This window comes from Myxocyprinus asiaticus, chromosome 23, assembly GCF_019703515.2.
Source record: "Myxocyprinus asiaticus isolate MX2 ecotype Aquarium Trade chromosome 23, UBuf_Myxa_2, whole genome shotgun sequence".
NCBI classification, from domain to species: Eukaryota; Metazoa; Chordata; class Actinopteri; order Cypriniformes; family Catostomidae; genus Myxocyprinus; species Myxocyprinus asiaticus.
Genome location: NC_059366.1, coordinates 25,088,429 through 25,101,671, shown reverse-complemented (window position 1 = coordinate 25,101,671; position 13,243 = coordinate 25,088,429). Strand labels below are relative to the sequence as shown.

Sequence of the window (13,243 nt, the reverse complement as noted above, 5' to 3'; positions counted from 1 at the left end):
TTCTGAAAATCTTCATTTGAGTTCTGTAGAAGAAAAAAAGTCATACACACCTGTGATGGCATTAGGGTGAGTAAATGATGAGAATTTTCATTTTTGGGTGAAAAAAGGGTCAAGAATAAAATCTGAATTCATAATATATTGGAATATGTTATTTCATTGTTGGTAGGATTGATGTTTGTCATGGGACAGAATGATTGATTCTCTCCTGCTATCTCTTAGGCTCTGGAGGAAGAGTTCACACGGAAACTGCAAGAACAGGAAGTCTTCTTCAAAATGAGTGGAGAGTCTGAATGTCTCAACCCCACTGCCCAGAGCAGAGTCTCTAAATTCTACCCCATTCCCAGTGTTCACTTCTCTGACTCTTAACATTCACCGCTTAGCTTTACCTCAAGCAAAGAACTTGATTGCTGTTCAAAGGTATGAGATCAGAATACATGCATGGGGTTAAAATGAAATACTGTAGTATATATACACAAGTACCTTTTGAAATATCTTTTAACAATGAAGGACAAACCTTATGCATTACCATGACATACTCCTTTTGCCACACTGAATCCAATGGATTAACATTTTAGTTTTCTGTTAGTTGTCTTCTGGTGATGTTTATTTGTGCTTGAGACAATGACAAATGAATGGATACACTCCATGGCAATATCATCTTGTCTTTTTGGAATAAAAATAGCCTTGATGCAAAGCCGCAAAACAAGCATGACCTTATAGCCACGGTAAACACTGAAACGTTGGGAGAGGTTACATTTTAAAAAACAAAACGTGGACACTAGTCAACGTTATGCAATTCTATAAATGTTCAAATTGCAGAGCTAGCTAAATTAGCTTCATGCTGAATCAGCTGTTATTTGTTGTATTTCTTTCATTCTTCTGTTTGGCATGTTTATCTGTTATTAACGTCCATGCAAATTTACTTTTAACATAAACTCTTAGTAAAGTCATATTTGCTCTTTGCGTTTGGATGGTTTGCATTATGGTTAATTTGCAGTCCCTGGAAACTCAAGGAATGTAAACTGTAAAATGACATTGCACACTTGATAACAAATTGAACTTATGCAGTAGTGATCTCTTTAGTGCATTAGAAAGGAATTAGTGCCCTAATATTTATATACGATGATGTCATTTTTCATTTGGCAAGTCACTGTGGTCCAGAGCACCCAAGTTTATTTTTTTATGAGTAAAATAATTTCATGTATTTGAAGGAGCATAGGGCAGTCTTTGCCTTTATGAATGTTTTCATATATGGTATTAAAAAGCTATTTATGGATTAAGCTGAAAGTTAATGTTTTTATTGTTGTTGTTGTTTTTCCCCCCGTTTATCCAATTTGTAAGGGTAATATCAAATATCAAATTGCACATGTTACATAGTTTATCTTAAGTTTTCTTTTTATTGTAGGATATATACTTTGATAGTCAGATGTAGAGCAGTGTTTTGAATAGTCCTGTGCAAGCTGCAAAATGTGCATAAGCATTTCAGCGAGAACACGTGGACATTTCTCACTTTTGCTGAGGACTATTCCATCTGATTCAAGCTCTATTTTTGATAACATGTTTTGCGCAAGTAATGCACATAGTTTCTTTATCTTATTCATAAAATGACAAATGCTGTGCTCATATATGTTCTGCATGCTGAGGAAATCCCAAATGCTGTATTTTACCGGAGATATGAGCTTTTTGAACAAACCACACATTTTACTATGGCTCCATTTTAAAAGTTAGCATTTGCACAAATGGTGCATGACAAACTAGGATACTTTACAGAGAGAGAGAAAGGGACAATTACACTGTTGGACTGCTGAACAGTGACACCATAACCTCTTGCAGCACTTTGATGGAATATCTGATGCATTTTTGAGGTCAATTTGTGTCTAAAAGTTTGCGTGTCCATTAATTGAGATGATATGTAAGAATGCTGTAAATAAAACCATCATTGTATTTTATTTGTCTGTGTTTTGTCTACAAAACATTGAGCACTTTTACATGCACGATTTTTTTACACAGATAAATGCAGGGTTCCCACAATCATGGAAAACCTGGAAATACAGTATCAGGGAATTTTAAAATTGTGATTTCCAGGCCTGGAAAAGTCATGGAAATTAATAAAATCTTCAAATAGAAAAATCATGGAATTTTTTTATAGTTAGTATGTTTTTATTTATTATGCTCTGTCCTAAAATATTTAATCGGGGTGTTACGTTGCACTGGATTAAAAACACAGTGTGTGAGGAGTTTATATCATGTTATTTAGAATACCTGACCAATTAGAGACAACGATGTGCCGCTAATCCCCGCCCATTTTAGGATTCACAGTGTTGTTTTACAAATTCGCAATGATGTGATTTCGGTGCCATTTTCAGAATGAAAGGCTAAACGTTTGGGCATGGGAATTAGCTTTCAAGTCATGGAAAAGTCGTGGAAATTCATTGGTTGAAAAGAGTGGAAATCCTGTAAATGCTTTAAATGGCTTTACTTTGTAAGGTTAAGGTCCTAAATGGTTTAAACAAAAAAAAAAAACAAAAAAAAAAACATTTGGCACATATACATTTTTGACCATTACTCAGATTTTAAGTTGCATGGGAACACCATTATCGCTGTTCTTACCATCTTAATGTGCGCAAGTGTTGTGCTCATGCAAACATAGTTTACTTAAATTGTCTTTTTTTACTTATTTTTTTAAAGCTGATTTTTTTGGTAGTGCATGTATATTAACTCATTGTGAAGTTTGGGTTTGCAGTATATCTGATTTGAGTAAAATACCACTTTTATAAAAGATTCAAATGCTTGCTCAAAGTGTTTTAGCTCATGGTTTAAGAAAATCTCAGTTGTTCTAAAGTTAATACTTTGTTAGGACTTATGTGCCATCCATGTTACATTCTGATCTTTCAGTGTTTGCAATGCAAAATATCATCATAATCAAGATTAATATAACAGTCAAATTCTTACAAAAAAAACACTCAACCATCATAAAAAATACAGGCAATTATAAAGCTGATTGTTGAAAAAAAAAAAAAAAAAAATAGATATCAAGTGCTATTGTTATATCAGATGTTAGATACAAAATTAAGACTAAGACTGTTGTCTTAAATCCACACTAATAAAGCATAATTTGTGATGTTTGGATTAAATATAGCATGCATTTGTTTGATTAAAAACTGTTTACTGTGATATGATAGGAACCAAACAAGCCTCTGACCTGTATTACTTCATATAGAGAGGCAAGTTTATGTATTTATCTTCTTAAAGATATGTCAATTTTCTTTAAATGTGAAGTCTGCATGCCTTTGTAAGTATGTCCACAAAAGTGTGCTGCTGCGACTGTAAACCCTTACACACCAGTGCTCCTCCTCGATCTATGAGTCTGGATATCACCTAAAGTTCAACATGGAGAGAGAGATAGTATAAGTTAGTGTGACTGCTGGATTCAGTGGTACTTTTTTGCAATAGAAATACAGCATCATTATTTGCTCTGTGCTCTTAGATGCTGGTTTCTCCGACATTTGTTTTTCTATCATTTAGAAATCATTTGATTATGTTAGCGCCAAAATAACCAACCAATATGGAAAACCTTTCAGTGTAGATAATATAATATTGAGCCAAGTATACTACGACTGATAGGAAGTTTCCTTACCTCTTTCGCCCTTTTCTCCTCTTCGTCCCTCAGGTCCTCTTTGTCCCGGCAGGCCAGGTATTCCTGAACTTCCTGTCTCCCCTGTAGATCATGAACAAACAATACAGCTTTAAATTCACAGCTCTTCACTTTCATGTTTAAAGGTGATTTTTGTAATAACCACTAGCATCAAATGAAATTGCTAAAATTTTGACCATTTCAAACAGGTTTTCAAAATACTCCATCTTCCATTGGATGGACAAACAGATAATCCCTTCTCAAACTCATGCCATTGGTTGAGCCAATGTTGCTAAATTGGGCCGCTCAGGCCAATGTTTTGATAGCAATCGGGCAATCATTTCTGTTGATTTCCAGTTTGATTTAATCCACTAGAGCTCTGTGATCCATGACTGGTATGGTTATAATAGAAAGGATGTCACTGGTACCTTTGTCTCCTTTTGGTCCTGGGTGTCCTCTATCTCCTTTGGGTCCGGGCCTGCCAGGTGGCCCTCGAATGGTCCCATGTGCTGAAAGCATAAAATTATGGTTTAAGAATAATGATCCGAGCTGCATGTAGTAATTATCATGTAAGTGTAAATATGACAAGCATGTCTGAGACACTGACTTCTAAAGAAGTCCATGAGGTCTGCAGTCACGTTCCCATAGGCAGCCATGACACGGCTGTACCCGGGTGGGCCAGGAGGACCAGGAGGCCCAGGGGGTCCTTGGATTCTTCCTGCTTGTCCTCTCCAATACCCCTCTGTCAGATCCTCCAGTAGACCCTGGTCTAGGAGAAAAGGGTGAAAATATTTTGTTTATCATAGTGCTCTTGCCAGGCAGCACTGTATTGATATTCCTCAAACATTCTCGTTAGAGTTTGTTCTAAACCCCTAACCCTGATTATTAAACTTTTATTTAGCCTGAACTGCTTAATCTACAGACTCCATTTAAAAGTTGATTTATAAAAAATTTCTGTAGATGTAATATCATTTTGGCTTTTGTAAACTTATAAAAAAAAATAAATAAATAAATAAATAAGATTATAGTTGGAAAATCTCAGCTTGACACACATTGACAGAATGTGCTACATTCAAAATGTAACCAACAGCGAACACGTCATTGTGATATTTCCATATTGATTTGTGATTGCTCTTCTTTCCTGCATCTATTTGCATACTGAATTGTGATTGGTCTTGTCTGTCTTGCATCTGTTTGACTATATTGCTTTAATCAAAATGGCTCTGCTGCAGGATTTACATAGACCGAAAACCTTCAACTTTAGCACTATTATTTTGTTGAATTGTAAGCATTGATGCAGTATTTCAGTAAAAAAAAAAAAAAAAAATGCAAATCTTAGCAGCTTTGCAATGAATATAACTGTGGTGCATGAATAAAAGCGAACTGTCCTCACTCTTAATGTAGTCAGTCACTTTTAGTGCAACATTGGAATAGTCCACTGGATCAGTAATCTCAGTGCCATAATGGGATTGGCCTCCAATATTCTGATAACTGTGTCCAGGGTCACCACGTTCACCCTTCTGACCAGGGGGCCCGGGAGGCCCAGGGGAACCATGGGCGTAACGTCGTATAGTGTCACCTGATAAAAAAAACAATGTTAATTCATGCTGCAATCAACCATCATGTGTTACAGAAATGGGTCAGAAAAATCTTAAATTAATGCATTCAGTTTTGAGAATGCAGGGTGGATTGAGGCCACATCTTGTTATATCTAGGCATGGGTCACGATGGTCGACTGATGATTAATGAGGGCAACTAGTTTATAAGTGTGTGTGTGTGTGTGTGTGTGTGTGTTTTATTATTATTTTTTTTTTGTTGTTGATATTTTTATATTAGATAATGTTAGACAGTTTGCATGGTAAAACCATTTCTGATTGTTTTTTTTTTTCATCCCCTTTGAAGCATTGCTGCTGAAGCAATTCAGATGAACATCTTTGGAATTTGCATCACTTATCAAGTTGTTTTTATGTGTCGCACAATGAGTATTACGTTTCTAAGGCAGCGTGTCATGGTACATATAGTAAAAGTTTTAAAAATGCATCTCAAGACCTGGCATTCTGTTCCGCTCTGTCTTGCTCTTTTTGAACACTAGAACATATCTTATTAAAACGCCCTCTAAGAAATGTGCAAAATCCCACCTGATTATACAGAGCTTCCTTAAGGCCTACTATTCGATTAGTTATTAAGGTATGTCATCAACTACTCGATTTTGAAAATATGTAGTTTTGCAAATCTATAGTTATATCTGTAAACTTTCCAACTTTCTAAGTGAATGTGTCCAATGAAAATATATACTCAAATGTCAGATTAGTGTGTGTAGTAAGTAACAAACTCACTGTTGAAGTATTCCTGCAGCTCAGCACGAATCTGGTCTCGCTGGAAAGATCCAGTATATGATACAAGGCCTCTAGTGTCTCCTGGAGGACCCTGGGGTCCTGGTGGGCCAGGGGGTCCCCTAAAACCACTGTCTGAACGTGGCAAAATCATAATATCAAATTAAAATAAAATCAAAATCATAACATAATGAATCTTTTTTTAAGATTCCAGTTAGAACAGAGAGTTAAATAATGTCCCGTCTCATCTGAGGACTCACTCTGCAGGTAGCGCTGGATGTCCTCAAGTCTGTAACCTGAGACCACAGAGGAACTGCTCCCTGGGGGACCAGGGGGTCCCTGTATCCCAGGAGGACCAGGAGGCCCTGGACGTCCTAAGCCTCCACTAAGCCCTGACCCTTCAAACATTTACAAGGGGAATGTAAGGAAAGGAAACCTTTCATGCGTGTGTTAAAATAAAATTAATGTAATATTTTATTTTTTTTTATGTCTGTGGATAAAATCTGTGACATGTAGATTACCATAGAAAATAATTTTGACTCATTCTTCAGTGAATAAAAATGAATTGAAAACTTTTTTTTATTTTTTGAATATATGTACTTAATGGAAACTTAGCAGGGAATTAGGCAGCACCATGAATCAATGTTGAAATTATGTTAATTATATAATACCATGCATCATATCCACACATTAAACTGGTGTGCATGAGGCTGGTGTGATAAAATCGCTTACCAACTCTCTGTGCAAGTTACATTCACGCTTTCAACCCCTGGCATGATCAGCTAAAAAAGTAAACCTGGCTACCTTTGCTTGGTATCCGAAAAAGGACATGCAGAGAGCATGACGTACTGTAGCTGTAAAGCACTGTTTACATGGAGCGAAGTTTTGCAAACTATGTGAATTATGTAGATAATCATAAGTTCCTTGATCTGGAAAAGTAGTCCTATCTCAAAAGAAAGATCTATTACAACTTTACAGCTAAAAATACATAAAGAATTCATCTAAGTGCTTCAACCAAAATACAAGCTTCACATTTCTGCTTTTGAACTCTCCAAAGCCTTACTCCTAGGCCTCCATTTTACACATATTAATATAAACATATTTTCCTTTGTTTGCTGTGTATAGACATTAAGTTGTATTTAACTTCTGAAAGCTAAAAAAAAAAAAAAAAAAAAGAAGTACATAGATTATATTAAATAAAATCACATACTCTGAATTAGACTGGCTATGTCACTGTAGGAAGATCCTGGCTGGCCAGGAGGGCCGGGAGGGCCTGGTGGTCCAGTTCTACCTGTCATCCCCTGGTCTAAAAACAAATACAAAAATGCCATTAGACAGAAGAAATTGAACACACTTCGATAAGTAGTTTTCCAGCTATATACAGTAAATAGTAGCAATAAGTCTGACACAAAGTTAAGGTTTGCTTAACATTAGATTCATTTAAAACTCCGCTAAATGAACACACCATTCATTAATCGGATGACATAGTTTGCCACTTCCTGTGTGTTGAAGTTACCAGCACTACTGCCAGGTGTACCAGGTGGTCCTGGAGGACCAACCACATAACGCCTCACATCGTCTCCTGAACACAATAAAAACATTGTGTCCTCAAAATCATCGTCCAAAGATTTACAGTATAGAAAACTTTTTTTACTCCTTAGTGTGCCTGACATAATTCACTCACTCTGTAAAAGGGAAATGATGGAGTCAACAGTTAGACTTCCAGGAGGGCCAGGAAGACCTGGTGGGCCTTGAGCACCTTGACTTATCCTGCCACCACTGATTCCAGAGCCTACAACAAACATTTATAATATTACCACAAATGCAGCAAAAGGCACCCCTTATGAATGGCACAATAGATGACATGAAATGGAATATGGAAATGTAGCTCTTGATGGTCTCCTCTGTATACAGTATATAATGAATCCAACAAATCAAGTTTTAATCAATATACAATGACACCTTAATTTATAGCCTTGTTACACACAATTGTTACGACCCTGGCCCTGTTCTGTCTGTCCCATGGTGGCAGAGTGGTACAGTTGCTGGTTGGCTGGGGGAGTCATTTGTTTAATTGAGTTAATTAGGGGTGTGTATATAAGTTACACTTTCTGCTCATTTTCTCTGCTCTCTCTTTGGTGTAGGATCACCTCTCCAGAGTCATCGGTACAACTCTCTGCTCGATACTCAGGGTTGGGAGGGTTACTTTTGAAGTGTATTCCACTACAGATTACAGATTACATGCTGTAAAATATAATTTGTAACGTATTCCGTTAGATTACTCAAATTCAGTAACGTATTCTAAATACTTTGGATTACTTCTTCAGCTCTGGTAGATTTTTTCACTTGTTTTGACTATAAAAACTCTGTCAGTACAGTAAGACAAAATACATGTTAAAAATACATTCTCTGAAAAACCTAAATATCTTATGCAGTGTTGTTTCTAAAACAAGATAAATCATATTGATCTTGTTTTAAGGATTTGTAGATATTTTTACAGGAAAACAATACAAAAATTATCATCAAGAATACGATTTTTGCCCTAATATCAAAGGTCTTACTAGAAAAAAGAAATTATGATCCAATGTGAATTTTCTTGATAAAAAAAATATGATCGTGCCTGGTAACATGTGCATGTAAAATGTCTAGAAATAGCATTTTAGCTTAGCGTAAAACTGACAATTTTTCTTCTGCTCCAAACTTACTTCAAACTTACTTCTCTGTCTGCTCGTATGAATGTAACACATCATAAGAAAGTGTTTCACCGCTGTTCAAATGCACTTTGGATCGCATCATTTATATGTATAAATGTTTTCCATCTGAAAGGACTAAATATTAAATGAAACAAATGACAATAAAATGCAAAGTAATCTCTTCAGTAATCAAAATACTTTTTGAATGTAACTGTATTCTAAATACCAATGATTTAAACTGTAACTGTAGTGGAATACAGTTACTTATATTTTGTATTTTAAACACGTAATCCCGTTACATGTATTACGTTACTCCCCAACCCTGTCGATACTCACCTACAACAACCAGCTCTATATGATGTTTGTTTTGTTTATCATGCTAATTTGACTTCATTTATAATAAATCTATTTTCTTAATTGCATTTTGTGTTTGACTCCACTTTATGTTGCGGTTGGGAACAAGCTGGCCATAACACAATAGAATAAACACTGATTTGTTGATGTCCATGAAAGAGTTTTTAAGGTATTTTGGCAAAGGTGATGAGATTATGAGTAAAGAAACATGAAATTATGTTTCATATAAAAGTATTTAATAAAGGCCTTACATTTAAATAAAAATATGACAACACAGATTATAAGATATATTTTCTGTAATGACAACAACAAAGTTTAAGGCTGCACTGACGCTGCATTTCTTGAGTTTACTGGACTGGTCTTTAGTTCTAAGACACCCCACCCCCCCGACCAAGGGAAGAAATAGAAAGACCATTTTGAAATAGTAATTGGTATAGGCATTATGAAATAGAAATGGAAATGGGAAGGTGGAGGGATGCTGGAAGAATCGTAAGTGGTGCGAGGAAAGCAGCTGCTTACAGTATACTGTATATCCTAGGGATTGAATGGCAGGCCTAGATAAACAAGCTCCTTCCAAACTTACGTCTGGATCTTCAGTTGCACAGAAGCAAAGCAGCATCACAGCAGCCTTTGACACTAAAGACTGACATGGTTCAGAGCTGGCATAATTTAGTACAGCGTTTATGAAATATGCGTCTCTACGTAGGCTATAATTCTGCAAAGATACCTTGATTTGTTTCAACTCTTTATGATGTGAAATCCATAAGTCCTAAACACTTACGCTGAATGTAAGCAATGACCCGAGATGCCACATCCTCCACAGACACTGAAGCTCCAGGTGGACCAGGTGGCCCCTGCATGGAAGACAACTGCTGCCTCATGCTGTCACCTGTGGAGAGAGAGTCATACATTCAAGAGAAATTAACTTCAAGAGCAGGAGTGTTCATTTAAATAAAAGATCATCTATATTAACAGGTACTCACTTTGCATATACTCCATGATGTAACGACGATAGTCCGCAGCAGAATGTGACCCACTGGAATGCCCTGGAGTACCGGGAATGCCAGGAGGGCCTGGAGGACCAGGTCGCCCTGGAGGCCCAACTGGCCCTACAGATAAAGTCTATTTATTATTATGGAGAGGGCAATGAGAAGTGAAAGAGAGTTACAGCACTGTTGCTCAAAACACACTTCCTGAATCTTCCTATGGCACCCTTGGAGGCCAGTGTTACAATTTTTTTTGTCACAGGTTCTTCACTAGACAAGTGAAGTAAGACAGTGTTCAAGACAAAAGCTTTTTACAGCTCATATTAAGATTCACCTCTTGAGTCTCCTTGAAATCCTGGTGAACCTGGTGCTCCAGGATCCCCTGAGAAATTATTCAAATAAAAAGTCGCAGCTTAGATATTAGTATATCTGAATTCAATGCTTCATAATCATAATTCAAGGTTTTTTACCTTTACGGCCCTCTCGTCCAGGTGGTCCAGGAGGCCCTGGGGGGCCAGGCGGACCTTGACCCACACCATATTCAGAGACTATAGAGAGTTAAATATTTATTATTAATTCTGTATCAGTTGGATTTCATTGAATACAGCAGTTATACTGAAACATAACTACTGCCTTTAAAGCTTCTCTACATGTTAAATTGTAACAAATTCTTTACAACATTTCAGTTAATAGCAGCTGAAGAATTTTGGGGCTAAATGCCAAAAAATACAATTTTAGGCCAGCACAAATTTCCATGCAGGTTCAGACTGGCGTACGCTGGTTATCACTGGTTTGATGCTTGTCTAACTGTTGGACCAACATAGCAATGCTGTTTGCCAGCCAAAATAGTGGTCAGCCAGCATGGTCATTCTAGTGAAGCTGGCTGACCAAGGAAGTCTTGCTGGTTAAGCTAGACATCTTAACCAGCAAGCCTAGTGGAGACCAGCATTCAAAACACAACATATAATGGTGACCAGCAATGCTGGTCTTTCAACGAAGTACACAGATCATAGTGTGATAGTAACCGACTCATCATTGACCAAAACGGTTGCCTTGTGTGTGTAAAAAAAGGTGTCAACAGAAAAAGAGGATTGCTTTTAACTTACTAACTCTACTAGAACTCCCTGGAAGGCCAGGCTGACCTGGTTCCCCTAAAAAGTTAAATCACATATGAAAAATTAAGCACTATTATAAGACGTGGTGATCGATCAATTTTAAGATGTGTTCAATGTTCATATTTATTCTTGTGGCCTATTTAAAATCTCGGTTAGAGAACAAAGCCTCACCTTGATATCCCCTTGGACCCTGGGCACCTGAAATTTACATAAACAGTATATCATTAGATATTTTGATAACATTTTAAGTAAACTGCTTTATATTTAACAATTAAAGGAATATTCCAGGTTCAGAACAAGTTAAGCTCAGTCGTCAGCATTTGTGGCATAATGTTGATTACCACAAATCGTCCCTCCTCTTCTTGAAAAAAGCTAAAATCGAGGTTACTGTGAGGCGCTGACAATGGGAGTGAATGTGGCCAATTTTTGGAGGGTATAAAGGCAGACAATTGAAGCGTATCATTTTATAAAAGCACTTACATGAATTCTTCTGTTAAAATTGGTGTATTTTTTGAGCTGTAAAGTTGTTTAAATTGTAATTTTACAGTCATTTTAGGGTTTTAGGGTTTGTTGATATTACATCATCATGGCAATGAAGTAGTAAAATTGGTTATAACTTCAAACAGAAAAGGTTAGTAAGTGATTTTATTGCACTAAAATCATGTTTACATGCATATTGTTTGTATTGTCTTGTGAATATACTTTTGAAACAGTGAGTATTTTAAAGTCCAAAATTGGCCCCCATTCACTTCCGTTGTGCACCAGTGTAACCTCGAAGTCAAACAAGGAACAAGTCAAAATTATTTTTTATGGTAAACAACTTTATGCCACAAATTCTGTCGACTGATTTTAATTTGTACTGAACCTGGAATATTCCTTTAAGTAAACTGAAAAATATTAAAATTATATTTTCATAGTGTATTTACTGGTGATAATTTGGAAGCAAAGTCTTGGGAATGACAAATCATTTTTAGAGCTAAAGTCCAGTTTTGACTGTGTGACAACTGATGCCTCACCTGTCGATCCTTTAGGCCCTGCAGGTCCTGGCGGCCCAGGTGGACCTGCAAAAAATGTTCCTGTGTAGGCAGCATTTGTAAAGCTGTGAGACTTAGGAAACCACCACACAATTATAACAGTATATATTAAAGCAATACACCAAAAAAGGGCAATATGTTTCATTACCACGAGTAAGGGGTATTCTTAGGTACAACCCACTCACCCATGGTAAAATCACTGTAACAGACTCAAGCAGCTTATTGGTTTATTAAAAGGCAGCAACAGTCATTTTTATTGAAGACACCAATGTACTATTAATATTTTGATTGATTTATTATTACTGTAGCAATAATCTGAATAAGCAATATTTCCACCATATAATATAGTTCATTAGTCTGAATGTAGGCTGTAATTGCCAAGCAACATAGCAACTTGGCACATTACTGTAATATAGAATATGCAGTCACAAGACTGCTTTTATAGTCATTTTATAGCAGCTTCCAAGCAGAATTTAGAGTAAATTTTATAAAACTGGATATGGTCTAATGCTGAAACCAACCTGAATTAGGCACAAAATTTCCTGGATCTCCCTTTTCTCCTTTTGGACCTGGTCTGCCATACCCTACGAGACAGTCACAAAAAAGTTAGGAAAAGCATGTCACTATGGAAATGTGTGTGCAAGATTATGCCGCCACCTCTTTCTAATTTCTTTATTTAGTATTCCTGCACAATGTTGCAAACATTCAGTGAAGATTTCACACATTTTATAACAGCTGGATGGGTGATCTGAGTATGAGTTAGTAACATGATAAGTTTTCTTTTTTTTTTTTTTTTTTTGAGAAATAAATCTATTTGAGTAGAGCTCTCGTTTAGTTCAACCTACCCGTGGGGCCTGGTTCGCCAGGTGGTCCTGGTGGACCTGGTCTAGAATTTCCTACAGCGAGAAAGCAGTGAAAATGGATTCAATGCATTCAAATTTCATCTGCTTTCAGAGTCAAAAAATCATACTAAAATTGAATTCCACCTGTGTCTATAGTCACAAGCACACCCATACACTTAGCATTACAGAAACTCAACTCTATCACATTGCCCTATCACAAAATCAGACACACTCAAGATGTTGATCTTAAAA

The 13,243-nt window shown here is 36.5% G+C and overlaps 2 protein-coding genes across 8 annotated transcripts in view; one reads left to right on the top strand and one right to left on the bottom strand.

Moving 5' to 3' along the window:
• The window catches only part of slka (STE20-like kinase a), a 49,948-nt gene extending 47,999 nt beyond the window's left edge, over positions 1-1,949 (top strand). For both annotated transcript variants that reach the window (XM_051650824.1, XM_051650827.1), the window contains one exon: positions 220-1,949. In XM_051650824.1, the coding sequence (XP_051506784.1) occupies positions 220-366 (147 nt within the window). In that variant the 3' untranslated portion in view covers positions 367-1,949. The remainder of the gene's footprint in view (positions 1-219) is intronic.
• A 1,059-nt stretch (positions 1,950-3,008) lies between these two features.
• Positions 3,009-13,243, bottom strand: part of col17a1b (collagen, type XVII, alpha 1b) — a 28,504-nt gene continuing 18,269 nt past the window's right edge. For all 6 annotated transcript variants that reach the window (XM_051650819.1, XM_051650818.1, XM_051650822.1 and 3 more), the window contains 19 exons: positions 12,995-13,045; positions 12,671-12,733; positions 12,132-12,191; positions 11,287-11,313; positions 11,107-11,151; positions 10,471-10,548; positions 10,335-10,382; positions 9,998-10,123; positions 9,796-9,903; positions 7,652-7,759; positions 7,433-7,549; positions 7,178-7,273; positions 6,228-6,365; positions 5,971-6,102; positions 5,028-5,213; positions 4,242-4,403; positions 4,063-4,143; positions 3,638-3,718; positions 3,009-3,378 (listed from right to left, as the gene is read on the bottom strand). In XM_051650819.1, the coding sequence (XP_051506779.1) occupies positions 3,335-3,378; positions 3,638-3,718; positions 4,063-4,143; positions 4,242-4,403; positions 5,028-5,213; positions 5,971-6,102; positions 6,228-6,365; positions 7,178-7,273; positions 7,433-7,549; positions 7,652-7,759; positions 9,796-9,903; positions 9,998-10,123; positions 10,335-10,382; positions 10,471-10,548; positions 11,107-11,151; positions 11,287-11,313; positions 12,132-12,191; positions 12,671-12,733; positions 12,995-13,045 (1,751 nt within the window). In that variant the 3' untranslated portion in view covers positions 3,009-3,334. The remainder of the gene's footprint in view (positions 3,379-3,637; positions 3,719-4,062; positions 4,144-4,241; positions 4,404-5,027; positions 5,214-5,970; positions 6,103-6,227; positions 6,366-7,177; positions 7,274-7,432; positions 7,550-7,651; positions 7,760-9,795; positions 9,904-9,997; positions 10,124-10,334; positions 10,383-10,470; positions 10,549-11,106; positions 11,152-11,286; positions 11,314-12,131; positions 12,192-12,670; positions 12,734-12,994; positions 13,046-13,243) is intronic.